The sequence below is a fragment of the Clarias gariepinus genome, chromosome 18 (genome assembly GCF_024256425.1).
Source record: "Clarias gariepinus isolate MV-2021 ecotype Netherlands chromosome 18, CGAR_prim_01v2, whole genome shotgun sequence".
Lineage (NCBI taxonomy): Eukaryota > Metazoa > Chordata > Actinopteri > Siluriformes > Clariidae > Clarias > Clarias gariepinus.
The window spans coordinates 7,172,975-7,195,647 of NC_071117.1; the positions used below are offsets into that span (position 1 = coordinate 7,172,975).

General features: G+C 35.2%; 1 protein-coding gene across 1 annotated transcript in view; it reads right to left on the reverse strand.

Annotated features, from left to right (window-relative positions):
- LOC128506542 (complement C3-like) overlaps positions 1–22,673 on the reverse strand; it is a 39,347-nt gene that overhangs the window by 16,147 nt on the left and 527 nt on the right. Inside the window, exons 2-34 of the mRNA XM_053477038.1 lie at positions 21,611–21,705; positions 20,510–20,705; positions 20,084–20,252; positions 19,913–19,989; positions 19,632–19,720; positions 19,399–19,481; positions 19,175–19,262; positions 17,797–17,899; positions 15,870–15,990; positions 15,671–15,786; positions 14,749–14,895; positions 14,244–14,441; positions 13,853–14,044; positions 12,887–13,048; positions 12,577–12,706; positions 12,347–12,418; positions 12,049–12,252; positions 11,842–11,962; positions 10,724–10,815; positions 10,459–10,598; positions 9,387–9,593; positions 9,164–9,227; positions 8,957–9,043; positions 4,421–4,624; positions 4,242–4,317; positions 3,973–4,132; positions 3,752–3,847; positions 3,511–3,661; positions 3,241–3,404; positions 893–1,051; positions 482–541; positions 311–401; positions 159–207 (exon numbers count right to left, since the gene is read on the reverse strand). Of these exons, the coding sequence (XP_053333013.1) occupies positions 159–207; positions 311–401; positions 482–541; positions 893–1,051; positions 3,241–3,404; positions 3,511–3,661; positions 3,752–3,847; positions 3,973–4,132; positions 4,242–4,317; positions 4,421–4,624; positions 8,957–9,043; positions 9,164–9,227; positions 9,387–9,593; positions 10,459–10,598; positions 10,724–10,815; positions 11,842–11,962; positions 12,049–12,252; positions 12,347–12,418; positions 12,577–12,706; positions 12,887–13,048; positions 13,853–14,044; positions 14,244–14,441; positions 14,749–14,895; positions 15,671–15,786; positions 15,870–15,990; positions 17,797–17,899; positions 19,175–19,262; positions 19,399–19,481; positions 19,632–19,720; positions 19,913–19,989; positions 20,084–20,252; positions 20,510–20,705; positions 21,611–21,681 (4,139 nt within the window). The 5' untranslated portion in view covers positions 21,682–21,705. The remainder of the gene's footprint in view (positions 1–158; positions 208–310; positions 402–481; positions 542–892; positions 1,052–3,240; positions 3,405–3,510; positions 3,662–3,751; positions 3,848–3,972; positions 4,133–4,241; positions 4,318–4,420; positions 4,625–8,956; positions 9,044–9,163; positions 9,228–9,386; positions 9,594–10,458; positions 10,599–10,723; positions 10,816–11,841; positions 11,963–12,048; positions 12,253–12,346; positions 12,419–12,576; positions 12,707–12,886; positions 13,049–13,852; positions 14,045–14,243; positions 14,442–14,748; positions 14,896–15,670; positions 15,787–15,869; positions 15,991–17,796; positions 17,900–19,174; positions 19,263–19,398; positions 19,482–19,631; positions 19,721–19,912; positions 19,990–20,083; positions 20,253–20,509; positions 20,706–21,610; positions 21,706–22,673) is intronic.

A 22,673-nucleotide genomic window follows, 5' to 3' on the forward strand; every position in this document is an offset into this window, starting at 1 on the left:
GGCCCCTGAAAAGTGCCAACTGCAGGATTGTATGATACAATTACGTCAACATGGACCAGACACCTTGCCTTGTGGAACTGGTGAACCTAAAATAACTACAGAGGTCTTAATAAAGTATAAAGTCATCTTGCATGGCAGTTATTTTTCCATATACTTACAGAAGGTCAATTATAACCTCATAACTTTCTTCAGCATCTGAGTTTGATACTGAGAAATAAAAAATGGTACAATTTTGACACTACAAATAAATATATAATTGCTGCATAAAATTGAATGCATGAATTAAAAAAAAAATCTAACTAAAACTTACCATCTTGTTCCCTTTTCATTTGAACAGATAGATCATACTTTGTGCAGTCACTCTTCGTTTCTATGGGTCTTGCATAGTAAAGTGTATACACCTATAAGGGAAAAAATAATTACTGATTAAATAAACTGCAAATAAAAAACAAATGACTTTCTAGCATCTATAAAAACTCACTTTGAGAACTCCAGCACCAGATCCTTTAGCAGTAACATTAAACTCTTGCTTGAGCTGAACCTGTAAACAGCGAGACACAGAAATCTGGTATTTAGTCTTCAAAAATGGGGTCAGAACTTTTAACACTGCACAACATAGAACTTGTTTAATTCTGGTAAAAAAAAAATATATATATTGTGTGTGGGCTATATTGTGCTTTTTGGTGTAATGACAGCGTGGAGCTTGGGGCATGGCCTGTGAATGATTTACTGTTACAGTATTGTCTAGCTAAATCAAGGCAGTTCAGCTTATTATGTTTTTAAACATATGCAACCTATGATCTCTAGCTTCTTATGTATGATTTTCTGTATAGCTGCTTAAAAAAGCAAAAGTATAATAAAATGCATGTTTATTTTTTTGTCTGTTAATAACCTTGTCTGTGCGTGTTAGATGTGCATTGCTCTTGCTGAACTTCCATGCGATGGGGCGAGTTCGTCCACTCACACTCAGTTCCACATCCAAGTCAACATTCTGACGATCTCTTACTTGCTTATAGTACTCAGCCACTGCTTGGAACACCATAATGGTTGACTAGTTGACATGTAAAAGGCAGAAGGAATTAAGTACAAACTCAGACTGAGATATCATCCTCTCAACTCTTCATAAATTTAAACAACTTAACTTTTAATCATGAAAGACTAAAGGATGTTGGTAAAATACACTGAACTCTGTTAGCAGCAGATTATTTATGTGTTTTAAGAGGGAGCTTCAATAGATCAGACTTGTTTGTCAGCATATTACATTTATGCTCAATAAGATCTGAAAGCTAAATATGGCAGCTAGGGTCCATATATACTGAATGTCCCAGAATCAATCAAGCGTTAATAGTTAATTTAAGACAAATACTGTAATACTCCTAACTCTAAGTAGGACATAAAGGTCATTTATGAAGCTTCCTACTCATACCTTCAGTGAGGAAAGTAGGTAACATCACTATTGAGGACACTAAGAGTCACCAATCCTAGCCTGTTAGGACACCACTGGACCTCTCCTATATTTTGGTTAAGATAGAAGTGATGTCCTATTTTATAAAAGTTGATAAATTGCTCTTATTTCTACACCTAAAAGTAGGACCAAAATTGCATCACTCTTAGGAATGAGTTCCTGAATATGGGCCTAGATCAACAACCTTAAACTCTTGCTCCTCCTAAACCCAATACACAGCAAACTGTGGTGCATTCTGTAAGATTGGACCAGACAGGCTGCTCTTTAGTTTTCACACACATAGAGCCTTGGGTGTTCAGGTGACACCCTTTACTGGTGTATATTTGATATTCAATGTTTTTCAGTTCACCTGTTGGTGGTGCTAATACCATGGCCGATCAGTGTAAACCTTTCATAACAGTAAATTATAGAAGGTAATACTTAACAGAATTTTTAAGATTAAATCTTTATCTTTTTCTTTGATCCACATCAAAACTGATTTTCATGATCCACCATGAAAAAAAAAAAATGTATACAGTGGAACCTCGGATTACGAGTAACACAGTTTGCGAGTGTTCCGCGAAACCAGCAAAGATTTTTAATAAATTGTGACCTAGACGAGCATTGTCTTGGTTTACAGAGTATCGTGTACTGTATCACGCATGCGCTTCTTGCTTTGATGCCGAGTGTCACATGATCACAACTGAGCCAATGGTTTTTCTCTCTCTTGTGCTGCAGAATTGTGGGTAATCGTCTCCCTTGCTGGGTCTTAGTGCTCGTCTCTTAGTGTTATAATCAACATCCGTGCACACGTGTACTGTTGACCATGTGTGTGTGTGAAACATATTTTATTTTGGGTTTGTAAGCGCGTGTTTACAGTGCGCATGTACTGTTACTTATAACACACATGTTTGCGCACATGTAAATCAGAAGGAAGTCTCATTAGAGGTTAAAAATCCCTTTTTTCTCTCCCTCTCTGTATCAGCCTGTCGTGTTTCATTTTATGTGTGTGGGAAGCCAAGAGGAGGAGGAGGTGGGAGGGGGGCTGTAAAGGCGAGTGTGTGTGTGTGTATATATATATATATATATATATATATATATATATATGTATAAATATATATATATATATATATATATATATATATATATATTTATATATATATATGTGTGTGCACGTGCGTAATTTGACACTGTGCTCCTTCACTCACACCAACACACACACAAACTCTCGTCTTCACAGCCCCCCTCCCACCTCCTTCTCCCCTCGGCTTCCCACACACATACAGACGCACACACTCTGCTCCTCACAGAAACTCTGCTCTGTCGCAATTCTTTTTAAAAGTAAAGTGCAGGTTTATTTATTTATTTTTTTTACTTTACAGCAGTGATTCTGTTAGTATGCGCTCACACGAGTGTGACCAGCAATGTTCCTTGTTAATTTTTCCTATAAAACAGCCGGTCTGTTAATGTGTTTGTGTGTGTGTACATACAAATTACATACACACACACAGCGCCTGCACGCATAAACGGAAACACTTATCTGTTTTAAAAGTTAAAGTGCAGGTGAATTTGTTTTATTTTTACTTTATATTTTGTAAAAATTACTTTTATGTATTAATTTTTTTGTGCTGTGAAACGAATAATTTGAGCTTCCATTATTTCTTATGGGAAAATTATATTTGGTTTACGAGTGTTTTGGAATACGAGCCCACTTCCGGAACGGATTATGCTTGTAATCCGAGGTTCCACTATATATATATATATAAAGAAAGAAAAAATAACCTTTGTAAACCAACCTGGGTAGTGCCACTACCTCCATATGGACTACTCTGCCTATTAAGCCAGTGAACTGCTTTTCCTGCCGCATCAAAATCCTTTACTTTTACCAGAGCCAGTAAGGCATACGCTGTTGCCTCCAGAGTGAAGTGAAGCTCTTCAGCAACTTGCCAATAAGCTCCATCTGGGCAGAAAATTCAGAATTAAATTGTTGATCATTTATACATACATCATAATTTATTGATACTGTTTTTTTTTTAATATATACATTCAGAATATTGGTTCCTGACCACCAGAAGAAGCTTTCAGGAGACGGGCTTTGTCCAATTTGCCAGCATTGGCCAAGGCATAGGAAGTCATAGCTATCGCATATGGATTTGTCAGTGAGGGGAGTTTTCGCTCCAAATATTCAGTGGCCTTTCTGGAAGCTTCCGGAAGACTCTAAATGCAGACAGCAAAACAAAAATGCAGAATTAGACAAAAGCTGTTTTGTAGAATTAGATAAAAGCTTTTTTTTTTTGTGAGACATACACTGACTAATTTGGCACAGAGGTGGTTTCCTTCTTGCAGGGCAATCAGGACAAATGCTGTCAGAGATGCATCAGAATCTTTGCCTCGTACATCACCCTGGAAATGCACAGAATAGTCTTTACACCAGATATTACAGAAACGTTTTATTTTGGGATTTTTTTTTTTTTTGGAGGTATCAATAATTTTCAGGTAAAAAAAGAAAAATTATAATTTTAACTTACGACCATCTCTGCATGAATCACTGGAGCATTTTCTTTAAATGTGCCATCAGGCATCTGTGCATTCAGAATCAGCCACTTCAGGGCACTGCAGAGAACATTTTCGTCTACGCTAATGATGTCACTGGCCAGAGCAAAGACTTTGGCAACGTAAGCTGTCAACCTTTAGGTAAAGATTAAGAAAGCAAACAGTCAAAAGATGTGACCTACTGTAGCAGTGAATGTTGCGTAAGAACTTATAAATTGCTCAAAATGTATTTTGTCTGTTTTACCAGGTGCTTCCAGGTCTGTGTACCCATGCAGCATAGGAACCATCATCTTTACGGTACGTAAGCTCTCGTGCGTATCCTAAAGGAGAAAGAGTCTTACAATTACGAAAAGTTAAATCTTCCACATTTTGTTAGTATAAAACATAAATTTTCTGTATAGTGTGTGGAAAGAATCTTTTCACCTGTTTGAATGTGTTGGACAGCTTCGCTACGTCGGTGCCGGCCAACTGCTTCCCACTGCTTGGTGGTATCTAAGTAGCGTGTGGCAGTCAAGGGCAGCGTCATATAGATCATGTTCTGCTCTCCACAGCCAGTGGGCTGTACGATCAGTCGACCCATGAAGTCTCCACTGATGGCCTGCTCGATTGTCTGACTCACCTCTTGACCTGAAGTTTAATGAATGAAGAGAAAGCTGGTTGTTAATGTGAAAAAGAGATTAATCTCTGTTGGGGATAAATACAGAGATTGGGTGTGTGTAAAAAAAAAGTATGTGAAACTCTTGGAATTTTATGGTTTTCTGCATTAATTTGTTATAAAATGTTATCTGGGTTTGTATTTACTAAGCGTCTCAGAGTAGAAAATTGCTCCTAAGTGACCAAAAAGTCTCAGAATGATGCTGGTTGAACTGGTTAGGAGCAGCGAAGAAATGATGTTCAGGCAGAGACACATGCGGATTTATCATGTGCGGTATGTAATTGGTCCAATAATGAATATGTAGTATCCTGTCTCCGCAGGATAATCCATCCCACCTCACAGGTGTGCCACATCAAGATGCTGATCTGACATAATGAGTAGTGCACAGGTGTACCTTAGACTGCCCACAATAAGTCAGATCCTATGGAGTTAATTATGTGCCAAAATTTAACAAACAAACACAATCTGCTTTGCAAAGAAAAAAACGACTTTCTCACAAATGCAGCGTTTTGCAAACAAACACAATCCGATTTGCAAAGAAAAAAATTCAACTTTCTCACAAATGCCCCCTTCATATTTTCTCACAAATGCATCCATCCGTATTTTCTCACACGCGCCCAACCTATTTTCTCACAAATGCAATGAGAGCCCTGTAGGGGAATAATACAGTTATATCAAACCACAGTTGCATTTTAATTAACTATTGAATTATTAACTATAATTAGTGATCATATCTACATTTAAATAATCTGTGTCTGTGGTACAATCATACATTGTAGACAGCTGTTGCAGCGCGAGGTGTAGATACAGTAAGATGCAAGAATCATTGTATTAGACTGCATGAAATTTATGAAACTTTTTACAATCTGGTTTGTAATAGAATTCTGTCTGTAATTCAGTATGTTTACTGTTCATTTATAGCTTTTTCCCCCCTTATAACTTTGTTAAAGATTATTTAAATGTAGATATGATCACTAATTATAAAAGATTTTGATGCATCATGTCGCATACGTCTGGTATGGAAATAAAAAGCCAAACATGATGTCAGTTCTTTCAGCCTTCAATAGTTAATTAAAATGCAGCTGTGGTTTGATATAACTGTATTCCCCTACAGGGCTCTATCCTAAAGATAGTGGAGTGTTAATATGTCTGGCTGTCTGGATATATAATGGACACCTGAAACTGTTCCCCACTCAAATTCCTCTGGGACATAAGGGTAAACCATATAAACACGTTGTTTGAGGTCTCGGGAGAAAAGAGTAAATTGACCGATAGCGCCATCTGCTGTTTTGGAAGAGGAAGTTGCTCCATTGCATTTGTGAGAAAATAGGTTGGGCGCGTGTGAGAAAATACGGATGGATGCATTTGTGAGAAAATACGGAGGGTGCATTTGTGAGAAAATACGGATGGATGCATTTGTGAGAAAATACGGATGGATGCATTTGTGAGAAAATACGGAGGGTGCATTTGTAAGAAAATATGGAGGGTGCATTTGTGAGAAAGTTGAATTTTTTTTCTTTGCAAATCGGATTGTGTTTGTTTGCAAAACGCTGCATTCGTGAGAAAGTCGTTTTTTTCTTTGCAAAGCAGATTGTGTTTGTTTGTTAAATTTTGGCACATAATTAACTCCATACCGATCAGCATCTTGATGTGGCACACTTGTGAGGTGGGATGGATTATCTCAGCAAAGCAGAAGTGCTCACTATCACACATTTAGACTGATTTGTGAACAATGTTTGAGAGAAATGGTAATATTGTGTATCTGGAATGAATTTTAGATCTTTAAGTCCATCTCATGAAAAATCGGAGCAGAAACAAAGGTGTTGCGTTTATATTTTTGTTGAGTGTGTATATATATATATATATATATATATATATATATATATATATATATATACATATATACTACCGTTCAAAAGTTTGGGGTCACTTGCAAATTTCTTTGTTTTTGTTTAGTGATTTATTTTCTACATTCTACAACAATACTTGGGATTTCAAAACTATAAAATAACACATATGGAATTAGGTAATTATGTAACAACAACAAAAACAACAGTTAGTTGTTATTTTAAGACACAGAGGTCAGCCTTTCTGTAATAGTTCTTGCAAGAACAGTATTGTCAAGTGCATTTGCAAAATCCGTCAAGCACCATAATGAAACTGGCTCTCATGAAGGCCATCCCGGGAGGGAGAGACCAAAACCTACCTCTGCCGCAGACGAGAAGTTCATTTAGAGTTATCAGCCTGAAAAATGACCAATTAACAACCAGCACCTCAGATTAGAGGCGTTATGAAGTCTTTACAGAGGATAAGTAGCAGACACATCTCAATATCAACTGTTCAAAGGAGATTAATGCATTTTTTGGATGCCTTCAGCATTCCTTTACAATGTAGAAAGAAATAAAAATCAGAAACGATCATGGAGTTAGAAAGTGACCCCAAACTTTTGAATGGTAGTGTATATATACCCATTTTACTTATTCATTTTACTCACTTACTCATTTTCTATACCGCTTTTTCCTGTATTTAGGGTTGCGGGGACCTGGAGCCTATCCCAGGAGGCTTAGGGCACAAGGCAGAGTACACCCTAGACAGGGTGCCAATATATCACAGGGCAATCACACATACACTCACACACTCATTCACACACCATGGGTAATTTGGGAATGCCAATTAGCCTTATCTACATGTCTTTAGACTGTGGGAGGAAACCGGAGCACTCTGAGGAAACCCACCAAGCACGGGGAGAACATGCAAACTCCATGCACGCAGAGACGGGAATCAAGCCTGGCCGGGAATCAAACTCGGACCCTGGAGGTGCAAGGTGACAGTGCTAACCACTACACCACCGTGCCACCTATTATTTTTTTTAATTCTCTGTTATAAGCAGCAATTCATTACTTCATTAACACGACATGTTTCCATGTTTTACACTTCTCAGGGGTATGTGCGGCAAACTGACAGGATGCATTAATGTTTTTACAAATTAGCTCTGTTCACTTTTTATCTTTTTAGAAGTAAAAATAGGGCAGAATTTTCCTTTAATTATTTCTTTCCGTTTTACTACCTCCTCTGCAATCAGGACTTTCTTTTCTAAGTCATTTTGATCAGATTATGACAGTCCTACACAGCTCTATTATAGGGGCTTTAAACAGCTCTGATTGGTGGTCTAATTAGGTTAATGCCATGCAGCAGAGTCCCACATCTATTAGTTTTATCTGTATGCATAAAGCTTTCACACAACTCGCACTGAGTTCATCATTTCACTTCTCTGCCATTTAAAACTTATAAAGTTGTCATAAACAGTTATGTCACAAAATGTATTTTACGCAGTGCTACTCATTACTGAAAGTAAGAATAGAAGAAGCTTTTATGTCGTTCTCTGAGCTAGGAATATTCTCAGTCCTAAATTAACTTTGAGAGCAATTCCAAGGAGTGATTTAGAGACACTTAGTTAATATGTACCCTGGTAACTTACAAATAAAACAGAATTCAGACAATTACAGTAGAATGATACAATGTGGACTACAAGTTTTTCCACCTACTCCAATTTTTAAAAAAAAAGGGGCAGTTAAATAAGTATTTATTTTATATACATTTATTTCATCTTTTCTTATCTGAGGGTGACAAAAGGACTGTGACTTATTTGCAGCTACAAGGTCTCATACAAAGAAATCTGTGATACACTGTCTGTACTGACACTTTTCTATTTGAACCAAAATGAACTTTTTAAGTAACTGTGCTATAATACTTTTTCTGTGGAATTTGACCAGATTTTTAGACCAGAATTGGCCTTTGCGTCCCACACACACACACACTCTGCATCCAACACCACAATTCTGAGAACTGACTAGTGACTTTAGGTTAAATATATTCCACCTCCTGATAAGTATCGTTGTGCAAGATTTTTTATTTGCTTACTTATTTATTTTACACAATAAATCAATAACAATGTGATTCTTTTTCTCTTCTTAAAAACTACTGTGAATAATAAATAATAATAATAATAATAATAATAATAATTCAGACAATCTGAAATACTATCCGGAAGTTTTGAAATTCCTGGGATAAATGATACTGCAAAATCTAACCAATTACTGACAAGCTCAGAAACAAATTTGTTCCCTGCTTTTCACAAAAAAAAAAAAAAAAATTATTCCACTTTATAACAGCATTCAGCCAACTTAATAACATTCATCTCACTTTATAAGAGCATTTGTGATTGGGATGATAATCACAAAAGCACTTTGCATCACATAATCTGTATTGCTTTAAGTTATGTTTCTTCATTTTTTTTTCCTTACCAGACACAGTGATGTATGTGCTTGCAGGACTGTTTGGAACCTGCCCATTTGGTATATCACTCTTTAAATGTAGAACTTGAACGCCACCTTTCGACAGAAACAGAAACTTATTAAGACACCTCAAAATGGAACCATGTGCAGGGGTAATAAAAAGAGAAGAAATAAAATGTTTTCTGTTAATTAGGCATCGAACATTTTAAATCTCACCAGGTGAGCGAGATGGATTTAGTTCCAGATTTTGTTCTGGGAGTTCAGTTAGCACACCTTCAGACTGAGTGGACAAAAAAGAAAATGTTTCGCCTTACATTGATGCACATTGATTTATTACTTAGAATTAATCTTTAAAAATGCAGCTTGCTTTTTATTAAAGGTTTTTGCTAATCCTATCTGGAAATCTGACTGATCTACAGTATAATCTGCTGATACTCACCACCACCTTCAGGGTTCTCCTCACTCCATCATGAAATGTTGCACTCGCAGCCTGCACCTCTATCCGATGGTTCCCTATTTCCATGGGAATAATAACATATGGAATGGCTCTGGTGGACATGGCATCAATGGTAACTATGGTACGGTATTTCTTCTTTTTGCTGGCTGCACTGCAAACATGCTCTGTCTCAAAGAATTCCACACGCACCTGATGGGCACAGGAAGTCAGACAGATGCCTTCAGTGCCAAAAAAGTAGGGATTCTGTTAACTTGTTAGAAAGCAAGTTTAGTGTAAGTTATACAGTGGACTACGTGGCTAAACTAATTCAATTCATACAGCTTCTGCAACCATTTTATTCTGTTCAGTGTGGGGCAGAAATAGACTCAGGGTTAAGTGTTCATCCATCATAGTAGATTATGGACATAGCCATGCACACTTGGGGAAAATTTATTAAATCTAGTCAACTGACTTGGCATGTGGGTAACCAGTGAGTCTGCACGAACCCAAATTGGATAATAAGCACAAAACTCCGAACAGTCAATAACTCTGGCTCGGAATTTAATTTCAAACCTCAAAGCTCTCAGTAAACAAAAAAACTACATGCTGCATGAGTCTGCTTTAATAATCTAACCCATATTTTTGTAATATGGATATTTTTCTCATTTTGAGTCTGGTTCGTGGACTTGACTAGTTTCAGAGGACTGTTTTTTCCTTTGCTTTGGTCACACACAGTGACCTATGGATCATTCAATAATTGATGATCAGGTCAGTGGTTACTATACTGCTGATGCTGAAAGCTGAGTGGTGGGAACAAACAAGGAGGACTGTGAGGTTGCTGCTGAGATTGTTGCATTAACATTCAATTTTTGTAAAAATTGTATGTTAAGGCACTTTGCAGCCTGTCACAGTAAAAAAAAAAAAACAATAATGTTTTCATATATATATATATATATATATATATATATATATATATATATATATATATATATATATATATACTGTATATATATATACAGATAGAACTACTACTACTACTACTACTAATAATAATAATATTAATAATAATAGGTACCCTCTGTTTCCTATCGGAGAAGTTATGCAGAATAGCTTTGATTTCTAGTTGTTCATTGCGTACTGCTGAGTAAGGTAACTTGAGATCCACAAAGAAGTCTTTTGCCACTGTTATTTCATAGGGATCAGATACACAGATGCCTACAGGGAAGGATACATGTCTTAATATTTGCCTTTATGTTCCTCTGTGTAAAAGTTTTAGACATCATTCATGTTAACATCAGTAGATATTACATTTTAGGTGGATAAAAAAGAATGACACTGACCATGGGTCTTGGATAGACTGATGGCTAGGATCTGCCAGTTAGTAATCGAGTCTTTCAGATATGTTTCGTCCAAGGTGAGGCTTGTTGATTCACTACAACAAAAGGCAAGATGTAGATCTGATCAGTACTAACACTTACCTCCATAATGTCATACTGATGGTATTAAAATAAACTAGAGGCCGAAAATTTCTGAAGAAATTTTAAGTGCGCCTATGCTACTGCAGTCAGTTTTCAGAAGACTTCATGAACTCTGGGTTGGAGCAAAGAACTGCTGAGTTTTAAACTCTGAGTGAGAAAGAGAGAGACTGTGTATCAATAAACAGCTGTAAAAGCCTTGTTACTATAGTAACTCCTGTCAGTGGCGGAGGGAAAGTGGGGGGCATGCACGCACACTCCTCCGTGTCAGACACAGAGAAAGGCAAACAGTAATTAAGCTTTCAAACAAATGCTTCCCAACGGAATACTGTAGGTCCAATCGCAACAATTCATTTACCGTGAGTGGTAGGAACCGTGATCTATAAATTATACATGAAGGGCAAAAGGTTTGGGCAGCAAAGAAGGAGAATTTTTTAAATTATTCTCCACATTCTACGGTTTTATGGCAGTGGACAGTGGCACGAACATTCAGCAAAAAATCTAAATTTTTTATAAAACTTAAACTGCTCTTGTGAAACAACCATAAAAGATAACAAACATTGATTTGGTCAATAAAAGTCCAAAGTCTTGTGACCCGTATAAAGTTTAAATGATGTTTGAAGGATACAGTATGGCCGAGCGGTAGGCCTTTAAAGTGGCCTGGGTTGGCACCTTTTTTGGGCCCTTTTCCATTGAAATGAATAGGGTAAAAATTGGGTCCTTACCAAAGGATGATTCATTATCTATATTCATAGGACAAAAATAATCGGTCCAAAGTTTTTTGTCAAAGAATAATAAGTATGCAGGCACACTTAATAAAATTAAATAAATATATATATATATGTTAATTAATTAATTAATATTATATATATATATATATATATATATATATATATATATATATATATATATATATATATATATATATATATATATATATAAACTAGATATTTGGTAAAGAAGTTGAAGTTTATTGCATTTACCATGGTAGGTTTCCTCGGCAGGCTGGCAGGTTTATGTCCTCCCACAGCCAGCTTTCAGGGAACTGTGTCCGGGTGTCAATTTTATTATGGCTTATATAGTCATCATCATCATCATCATCACCTGCACAAAAGTACATTTGTAAATCATGCTCTGGATAAGTGACAGTGACATTCACTTATTTAAAAACTAAAGTATATCATCTTAACCAAAGATGCACTTAGTGTGAGCCAGTTCCAATTCTTTCTGCTTGTCCTTTCGTTTTTGGATCTCATTACAACAGTCCAGGAAGGCCTTGACACACTCTTCACCTTCCAAAATATATGAGGCTCTCCGTTCACATGTGTAGCCCAATCTGTTCTGTTTCAGTCCATCCGCACAGCATTGCTTCTGTTCACCGGAATATTTACCAACTATAGAAAAAATTTGAAATAACGATCAGCAAAGTGTAACATTATTGAACACTAATTTTTTAAACATTTACATTTTTAAATACTATTTTCTTACACAGCTTTTCCGTGATCTGGGTTAGAGTCTCAGCTCTTCGTTTTCGCTTCGGTGGAGCAGGACACTCAGGAGCTATTAAAAATAGAAAATCCTAAAACTAATCCAGTAGATTTTTTTTCTTTCTAATTATGCAAGTAAATGCTTTATCACATCACTGACTACTGATTATTTACTTGTTACACCACTGCGAAGTGTTTGATTCTCTTGCTAAAAAAAAAAACGAGCTTTACCTGTTCTTTCAGTGGTGCCTCCTGCTTTATCAGACTGAAACAGTAGACCTGCATCATAGAAAACACCCATACTGTCTTTACCACTGCCAGCTGTACAGCCAGTGTCATGCTTTTCAATAATGTCCCAGACCTGTAAATATAAATACAATATGTACAGTATATTTTCTCTTGCTTGTCTTGTATATTTTATGCTTTCAGTTCCAATCTGTGGACACAGTTTTGCACATTTTGTCCCTAATTTCTGAGTAAATCAAACATAAAATCACAAGATAAATATTGCAGTAATTAAAAACTGCCAGATGTTACTTACCTTGGTCTGTGTAAGTCTGTTCTTATTGAGAACGAAGACAGCCTTATCCACAGCTACCAGACCAACCTTGGCTTTTGGATCTCCAGTAACTATGAGATGAAACCCATCACCAGGCTCAAATATTTTTTTCACATTTAAACTTTCCTCTACATCCAGTTTTAGCTACATTAAATATGATGATAAAGGGGGAAAAAAGAGACAAACATTATATCAGGAGTGGACAGAAATGTGTTAACTGGGCAATGTTAAAGTTCCAGCATGCTTTTTGGTCCAATGTGTTAATTGTCTGGAAACTGACTAGACTAGAATGTGATGGCTATACAATATAACAATATAATGCAATGCCTGGCAAAAATTGTGGAATTACCACACAAACGAATTTTATACAATTTCTGTGTATTTTATTTAGTGTTGTTTAATAGGTGAACATGAAGCTTTCTTATAAACCATTGATTGATTGATTGATTGATTAATTAATTTTCACAATATGTAAATTTCTAAACAAATCGCATGTATACAACAGTACTTTGATATCAAGACCTTACTTTGCTCGTCTTGCAAAACGCTCGCAGTTACTGACAATCCACTGTATACACAAAAAGATTCCACTGTATGTGTATTTAGTTATACATTTTGGGGATTCCAAATTGCTTCCAAAAGAAAAACAATGACAGACTTTTGCCATTATTTTTTTTTTTTGTTTTAAACACCAAAAAGTTTTATTGAAAAAATTATATAAAAAATAAGCCAATACATTTCCCACAACACTAAGAGATTTTGTTAAGCAGTTACATCTATTGAGTTTGATGTATGTTTCATAAGGACAGAATGTTCAGCTATTAAACAAAATGTGTTGTGTGTCATGCAATTTGTGTAGATTCCGCCTAATACAAAACTTTTGAAGTTGAAGTCCTTCAAGTTTAGTTATTTTATTATACTTTTTTTAATTTTATTTATTTTGCCTACCGTTCCCATGCATGTGTCCTTCACGTCAACCCAGACTGAGTCTGACACAACCTCAGAGGATCCTATATGGTAATACGCCACCACTCGAAATGAGGGAACCAGTTCCTTGGTGACGGGCAGAGACAGGGTCACCAGAGACTGCCCTTGTCTTTTAAACCTCTGTCCTTTCACAATCTGTCCTTTACTAAGGATCTGATATAAAGAGAAGCCCAGAGCTTTATTAATAATTTCCCAATTAATTTCTTTAATTACTAAAGTTCAAAGTAAGGCTATTTAGGGTTATGTACAGTATATGCTTAGCATTATTATTGTTAATGTAATACACAAGCCAGTAGGACTACCTCAAGATATCACCACAATATTTAAATCAATGTGCATGTAAGATACCCACCAGATAAGTAAAATCTTGATTTTGCGCATTACTTTTGAAGTTTAGATTGATGTTCATCTGATCACCGATTGCCAGTTCTGCAGCATCTACACTTATATGTAAGTAATTGGTGGAACCTCCTTTGGTGGTGTAAGCCTGGGCTGTCATCTGGTTCACAGCTTGTCTCTCAGGTAATATGCCTGGAGCTGTGGTTTTTGCCTGTTAACATAACAACCATTTTAATTTTGTTTAAAATTTCTGGTATCATTCAATGCTTTTGAAAAATCAATTCAACCCGCAAAAAGAAAAACAAAAGATAAATAGCACTATGGTAAGGTAAACATGTACAGTAGTAATCAGTTTTTCCAAGGTACAGTATAAGGAAACTGTAAATAATTTAGCTACTGAAAAAGATGGTTTACCAGCACAACCAGGATGAGCTTTAGCATTGTATTCATAGAATTTAATTTAAGTTAATAACAATTATGAAAAAGGTCCTTAAACCTTCTTTTTTTATATAACTTACAGTGATTTGTAGTGATTTGACTCCTGCCTGAGTGTTCACTATGACCTTGGCCATGCCGTTGCTCTTGGTTCGACCCTTCACATCACCAGGTGTGACCACCACATCCACATTTTCAGCAGGAGACTGGTCCGGATTGGTTACATAAACCTTTACAAATCCAGATCACGCATATAGGGTATAATGAAATTGTTCTTGATGAAATTATAATATAAATATTTTAATCTGCATATCAAGCAAAAGTATAGCATTTTTGATCATGGATATTTAACAAATTTAATATGAGCAGCACACCAATAGTATAAAATTTTAATGGTTTTCATTTATTTCGGCAAATTATTATGGTTTTATTTTATTTTATTCTTCAGATTGAAATTGGATGACATGATAAAAACATACATTTCTAACAGAACATGGTGAAATAGCTTTGGATAAAAGTTATACCTTCCCTTGCCAAGAATAAAGTTGCACTCTAAAATTTAGTTTGATCTTTTTTAGCTTTTGTTAATTTATATTTGATAATGACATCACTTTATGCAACATCATATTTCCATCCAGTGTTTTCACAGTTTTTGAACCAGATATTGAAATGATGACAGGAGAGTTAAACAACTCTGTAAAGTCTTCTACAGCACATGCAAAAGACTTTTAATGATGGCCACTTTAAATAAGAATGAACTAATGTATCATGCTCATAGAACCACTATTTTACAAATTTAATTTCATTGCCACACAAATTTGCTAAGCCTAGAACCAGCAACTGAAGAAACCCCACATCATAACACTGCCTCCAGAGGATTGTGCATTGGCCACTATGCATGATGAGTCCTTCACTTTATGCACTTAAAGACTCTTGACCCAGACTCACCCGCTATTATACATGGAGTGTATTATACATGTTGTGTGAAAAGACAATATACCATACCGTGACATCAAAAGACATTCCAGGGTGGAAGAATTTTGGGGTTCTCTTGAAGTCAATGGTGTAGGGTGATTTCACAATTTGAATGGCCCCCTTCTCTGCTTTAACCATTTCACTACCTGAAACAGTGTTAATAATACATGACAGCTTGAGGGAATGTAGATTAAAACATACCCCCTACATGCACGGACCCACATGTTACCTGTTTCAGTTAAAACGCTGACAGAAATGTACAAAGAACTTCCGATCAGATCCTGAATATTAGGGAAAGTGTGTTGGATCATCTGTCTAGTCAGCCTCGCACTCCCTTCTCCATTTGTGATCTATATGCAACATAAATTACTACACATGAGCAGAAGTACTTTTACAATACTTGTACAATTTACAATTGTTGTTGACATTTTGTCAAATTAATCTTAAATTTGCAAACATGTTCATCAAAAATAAAATCCTGTGAAGTTTTACTAGCAGGATTTAATTTATTTTGTTTGTGTGTGTCATATATAACACTTACAGGAGAAAAGTGTATCAGAGGTCTAATTTATGCATTCATTTTGTTTGAAATAGAACCAAGTAATCTCAACATCATTTTTTATGGGCAAAATAAAAAAAACAAAATCTGAAAATGCAAAATACTAATTCTGGCTAACTGGGATAAAACATAAGCCTATTGATATCTCAGGTAAAGTCTAATTGTGAACTACAATGATGTAGCTGTTGCAGAGAAAACATAAGTAAACCCCGTTGACATTACAGTACTTTTTTCTATGATTCTGTGTTTATAGACCAATCTTGACCATTTATTTACTTATCAATTTATATTCTGAGATTTTTGGATGCACTTCTTTCCTTTTCCACATACCATATCATCAAGGTTAATTTGCTTTCTTATGTCCCTGATTTGATTTAGGTGTGTTTTGGTTATTTTCAAATACACAAATGTTATTTATGAAGATGCAAAGTAAATTAGTCGAAAGCCAAAGATGCAAAGTAAATTAGTCAAAAGTCTTTTTAAAATATGTCAATTCAGCAATATAATTTTCCTTTTTTTTGCTACAGCTAAATCACGTGAGGGAACGTCTGCCAAAAGCCTTAACAGCACAAACCTTATTCACCACTTTAGAACAACAAACTGTGAATAACTTGAGTATTATCCACCTAGTGGGCAACAACAGGTGGCAAAAATCAAAAAGCTCAAGTCCTACGCTTCAGAGAGTAAAATGGTTAAGAAGATTACCACCAAAATAATAATGCAAAGAGAAATAAAGAGCCGTTCCCAGCACTAGCCCAGGCAGCCCAGCCTACCGCTCCATGCAGACTGCCTCTTAAAAATGCAGAAATTTTGAGAATGATAAAGAAATGCCTACCCTTGCTGCTAACTAATAAGTAGCTATGATTGTCTCACCAAATACACACTCACATTCTGCACATTATAATGAGTGAGTAGGGCAGGAAATGTACATTTTTTATAAGTATTTTGCAGTGTGTGAGATCCCCTTGACGCTACTTAAGATAAGAAAGTTTTTATTGAGCATAGGCTTTTCAGTTTCTTATCTACTTGAAATAATAAAAGAATGCAACATGTTGCATATTTTGCCTTACAATAAATAAAGGTTTTAAATTTATAATACTTTCTCAGATCATAATTGTATTTGTTCACTGATACTGTTTTGAGAATATTTAAATAAACAAACTAACTAATAAATAAATGAATAAATAAATAAATAAATAGAACATATTAAATGACAGATCCTAATAACCCACACTTACAGTAGCATCGATGCAGACTAATTCTGATTTCTGTGATCAGGGATCAGTGATCGGCCACAAAGACCCTGATGAGCATCCTTAATACTAAAGAAAGATCTGCATATGAATCATGTCTTGCATCAATACATGACAAAAAAAAACATGTTGGTGGAGTTGACATTTAATTAAAAAATGTTTTAATACTAATACTCATTTAAAATATAAATAAAAAATAATTAATAAATAAAAAAATAAGCAAATAAATAAATAAATCTGAATTTTGGCCATGTGAATGATAGTATTTAAATAATACACATAAATAAATGAAATTGATATTCTGATATTCTAATGTGAATCATCGAAAGTCAGAAAAAACTTACTGGTTCTCTTTTCAAAGAGGCGGGGAGAGTGGTCTTACTGTCGTCCTTCTTAATGGCAAAAACCACAAACGCAACACCATCCAATTTTTTTCCGAACAGGTATCTTCATATAATTAAAAAATGCAAGCACATGAGACACAGTTAAAAATGTATGTACTGTATATAAACAAATAGCATTATTATTTATTCTTAATAAACTGTATACATTTTTTTCTTAATGAACACATCAGGGAAATGTATGCCACACTGCTGTTGAATCAAATTAATTGATCGATTAATTGATTGATTACTTAATTGACAAAAGCAAAAGCATGATTAAAAAAAGTGTATTTATTTTCTATGAGAGCAGGGCTTGTCTGAATACCTTGTCAATTCTTTAGTAATAGCTTATACTTATGGACTTAGACAGGGGATGCTTCAAGTGTTAATATAGAAATGTTAATTTTGAATTAACAGAAGAAAGCTTCCAATATAAGTCTTTAGGACAAATTAGTTTTTTGTTGTGATAACTTCACACAATCTCTCTGGGTGTTATTATAACATTAACAGGATTTTTATTTAGTTTATTTCGTATTTATATATGGGGGTGTGGTATTTTCATATTTAGCTCCAAAGCTTTAGAAAAGCCTTCCAGACAGTGTTCGGGGCTCAGACAACATTTCCCAGTTTAGAAGTAGACTCAAGGCGCGTCTTTTTAATCTGGCATACTCGTAACTCATCCCATAAACTCATTCTCCTGTATATCTATCCTAAATGGCAACTACGCTAATTCTTTCTATCTGTTCTTTATCTTTCTACCCATCCCAAGGCATCTGAAGATTATGCCAGCTTCAGTAGACAAAGGCCAACCCTGCAAGGTTTCTGAGGCATCCAGAGAAGGACCAGCTCCAGAGGGATTCTGCTTTATGATGGTTGGAGCTACACATGCTGCTCCTGTGCTCCCAGTGATCCAGACCCCATCTGCCCTCTGCACCTACTGACTCATCCCTATGCTGAACTGGACTTCATGTTAATTTAAAGAACTTCTGTTATATTGAACTTTCACCTGCATAAGACACATGATGTTATATCATCTCTATCTGTTATCACCCAGATGAGGATGGGTTCCCTGTTGAGTCTGGTTCCTCTCAAGGTTTCTTCCTCTTCCCATCTCAGGGAGTTTTTCCTTGCCACTGTCGCCGTCACCCTTGGCTTGCTCATCAGAGACATTTCATTCATTCATTTATTTATTTCATTATTATCTAGACACATTTTTCTCACACATACACACTTCCAAAACATTTTATTTGAATTGAATATGAAATGTTCTCACTACAACTGGATTTGCTAAATTATTTTTATTGCTAGTAATTTATTTCCCTTGACATATTCTGCTTACTTGGCAGTTATTTCCACTTGAAGGTCCTGATCATCCACAAAGAAGAATGATTTGGATGGTTTTAATGTTACCTCAAAGCTTGGGAGTACTGTCAAGTAAACAAACAAACAAACAAACAAACAAACAAAATAATAAATTAATAAATAAATAAAATAAATTATATAACAAACATGTAGAAGTAACAAATATAGTATATTACTGTATAGTCTAATTCTAAACTGTACCATATTCTTTAACTTCAAATTCAGCAGTGAAATTCTTCTGTGGGGTGTTTTTATACCGCATTGCTACAGACCATATTCCAGGTCTGGAGAGAGAGAGAGAGAAAGAAAGAGATTTTAATTTCAGTTAGTAGTCTGTCCAAGTATTAACATATGCATTTAGTGCACGGATAGGCCTGTATGTAATTATATTTTACTAACACTTCATATTGGAAGTATTCATGCAGTGAACTCACTTGGCAACTTCAGGGATGCTGTATGATGCTGTTATGGTTCCTTGCTTAGGGAAGATTGTTTCCCTGCTAATTGTGATTCCTTGAGGGTTCTTGGAGGCAAAAAAGGTCACAGAGCTTCAAAAGTAACATTGACTTTCTTCATCTTTTTTATATTTCTCAGTAAATAGATAATGTATGGATAGGTTGACCAGATACAGGAATTTAACTCATGAATAAATCACAGAAACAGTCACAAACTGTCCAATGTAAGAAATCCTAGCTGAGTTGTTTAAGTTACTTACTATGATTTCCACATAGATTCCACTGCTTTGTTCAACAGGCTCCAGATCAGGAGTCAGTGAGAAAATTCTGTACTGAACTAGGACAGAAATTATTAGTTTAAATTAATTAATATTAAATAGACCAACCACACTGAAGATTATTTCTGAATATATCAGTCCAGACTGCTTTACCTTTTGTACCAGGTGTGTAGATGCTCTTGTCTGTCTGAACAAATATGTAGCCAGACTGGAAGGAGACCAGGGCCACTTTCTCAAGCAGGGCAGAGGGAAACTGAGCCTGCAGGTACACATACTGCTTCTCTAAAGGATCATCACTAAAGAAGTCCTTATTGTCAGGAATCTGAACCACAACAAAACAAAGGAAGTTTAATAAAAATATTACTTAAAAAATACATAATAATAATAATAATAATAATAATAATAATAATAATAATAAGAATAGCTTTATATTGTAAACTACTCCACACAATGTGTAATTTAAATTTCAGTAATTATTGTTAAACTGAAGCATAGCTTAAGATTTATTTATTATTTATTTAACAGTAATTAAATTCACAAATACTATCAAAGTATGAATATAATTTGCCAAGAACCCACTTTTATGCCTGCCACAGCCTGATAGTTGTTAGCAGCAGTGAGGACCACAGACACAGAGGTCAGTTCTGTAGTTTTATGTGGATGGTTCTTCACACTGATCTTGACATTAAGGTTACTTCCAGTATAATCCTGAGCCTCCACAAACACTTTCTCATTGGTCCCAATACGCAGCAGGTTTGGGGCCACCAAGACATTCCTGGTAAAACAAAATGAAGAATTGAATTAAATGCACCATTGGGGTTATTTCATAATTGTGTCCTACAGAAACTCCCTAACAAATGTGCATGCAAAGTAACTGTAAAATATTTTGTATTTTTTGTTTGTCATTAAGTCATGTAAAACCTCCTCCATATGACTCCTGGTTGTTGCACTAAATAACACTACATCCTTTCTACAGGAGTTTGTGAGTTTATTACAATGATGACACAGCCATCTGAGACAGAACACCAAAACTGGAGTGGGAGGAGCCTAATCTTTTATAATGTATAATCTTTTGCCTGCTCATCACAGCAACACAAGCTCCCCTTCCCATTCTGTAGCTGTTGGGGTGGAGAGTTATGATAACTGGTGGGTGGGAATTAACAGAGAATTATACTGGGGAGATTTTCTGTAGTTGCACCAGTTACTCCACATAAATGTAGGCCTGGTATATATATATTCATTATTTTTTGTTGTTTATCATTGTTTAGGTGTTGCTTTTTTTGTTTTTTTTTTTACCAGCAGGTGCTTTGATATATAGCTGCTGGTAATAATAATAATAATAATAATAATAATAATATATAATAACTATTATTAATAATTATATTAATAATTATAATGTAATAACAATATACTTCTTAATAGTTTAATTTAAACATAGTTACTGTAAAAAAAAAATCTATATTTTGCAAATATTTTAATTAAACAAAATCACTTTATTTTCAAATCTGTATTATTATATTTTTGTCAACAAAAAAGAACAACATTTGTATGTTAAGAGGCCTGTTCATATAGTGTTTTTTTTATGAATTTGTTGAAGTGTTAATTTCTAGCTAAGGCGTGATTAAAACATGATAACAACAGTGCAGCGTGTGTGTGTGTGTGTGTGGTGTGTGTACTCACAGTGGGTCACACAAGGTGATCAGGGGAAAAGAGAGAAGCGCAGCTGTCAGCCACACCACGTCCACATACATCCTGCCTGCTGATCCTGGCTCAGTCTGAGAAAGTGTGTTAACAAGCAGTATTTCAGTTTTTATATACTTCAGCCTCATGCACACCCCTCTAGAGAGACCAACTACAGAACGCCTCTTCAACTCCTCCTACTTAGGCAAAGCGGGGGTTTGTGTTTTAATTAGTTCTCTAAACTGTTTGTTAATGTAGCATTTTCGTTTAATTTACTCTTTTCTGTTTATATTTTAATGACATTACATATTACAAATTATACTTTATTTGCTTTTAGTTTTAATTTTCCCATATTGTGCTTTCCTTACATATATGTCATTTAAATAATAATAAAATAATAAATTAAATTTCATACATATATTTCTATATAGTTCCCAAATCAGGGAAGTTTTTTTTTTCTATGAGCACACTCCTTGAGTTTAAACAATCATTAAAATATTTTTTTTTTTTCATTCAGTCCCTTCAAAATAATTATGTATTTTATTTTTTTTTTCTTTACAATAACATTAGAATGAAAAATATTGATAGGAATTGCAGCTTTTGTTTCTTATTGTTTAGCTGATCAAAACCTACAGTCTATGCCCAATCATGTACGTCTCATTTGTTAATATTTTAGAGATGAATGTACCAACCCATTCCAGGATTTTCCTGCCCCGAAGCATGTGAAGGGTTAATCAAGCAAAAGTTACCGTAAATCAGCTGGATTGCAGGCATCTTGTTGTGTCAATTGAACCTTTGATCACTTTGAACTCCCCACTTTGACTCTGGTATTGATTGAATGGGGTTCAGCTCTTTATACATGTTAATATCTATTAAAATTAAAATCTAACTGCTGAATACATTCCTCCATCTGCAAATGCTGTCATTTATTCTGTACCCGGACTCCAGACTCGACACCTTTTTCCTGATCTCCGCTGATTTCAACCACACATCGCTGACCAAGACTATTTCCACTTTCATTCAATATGTGGATTGCCATACCAGGCGGGATAGGACACTAGAC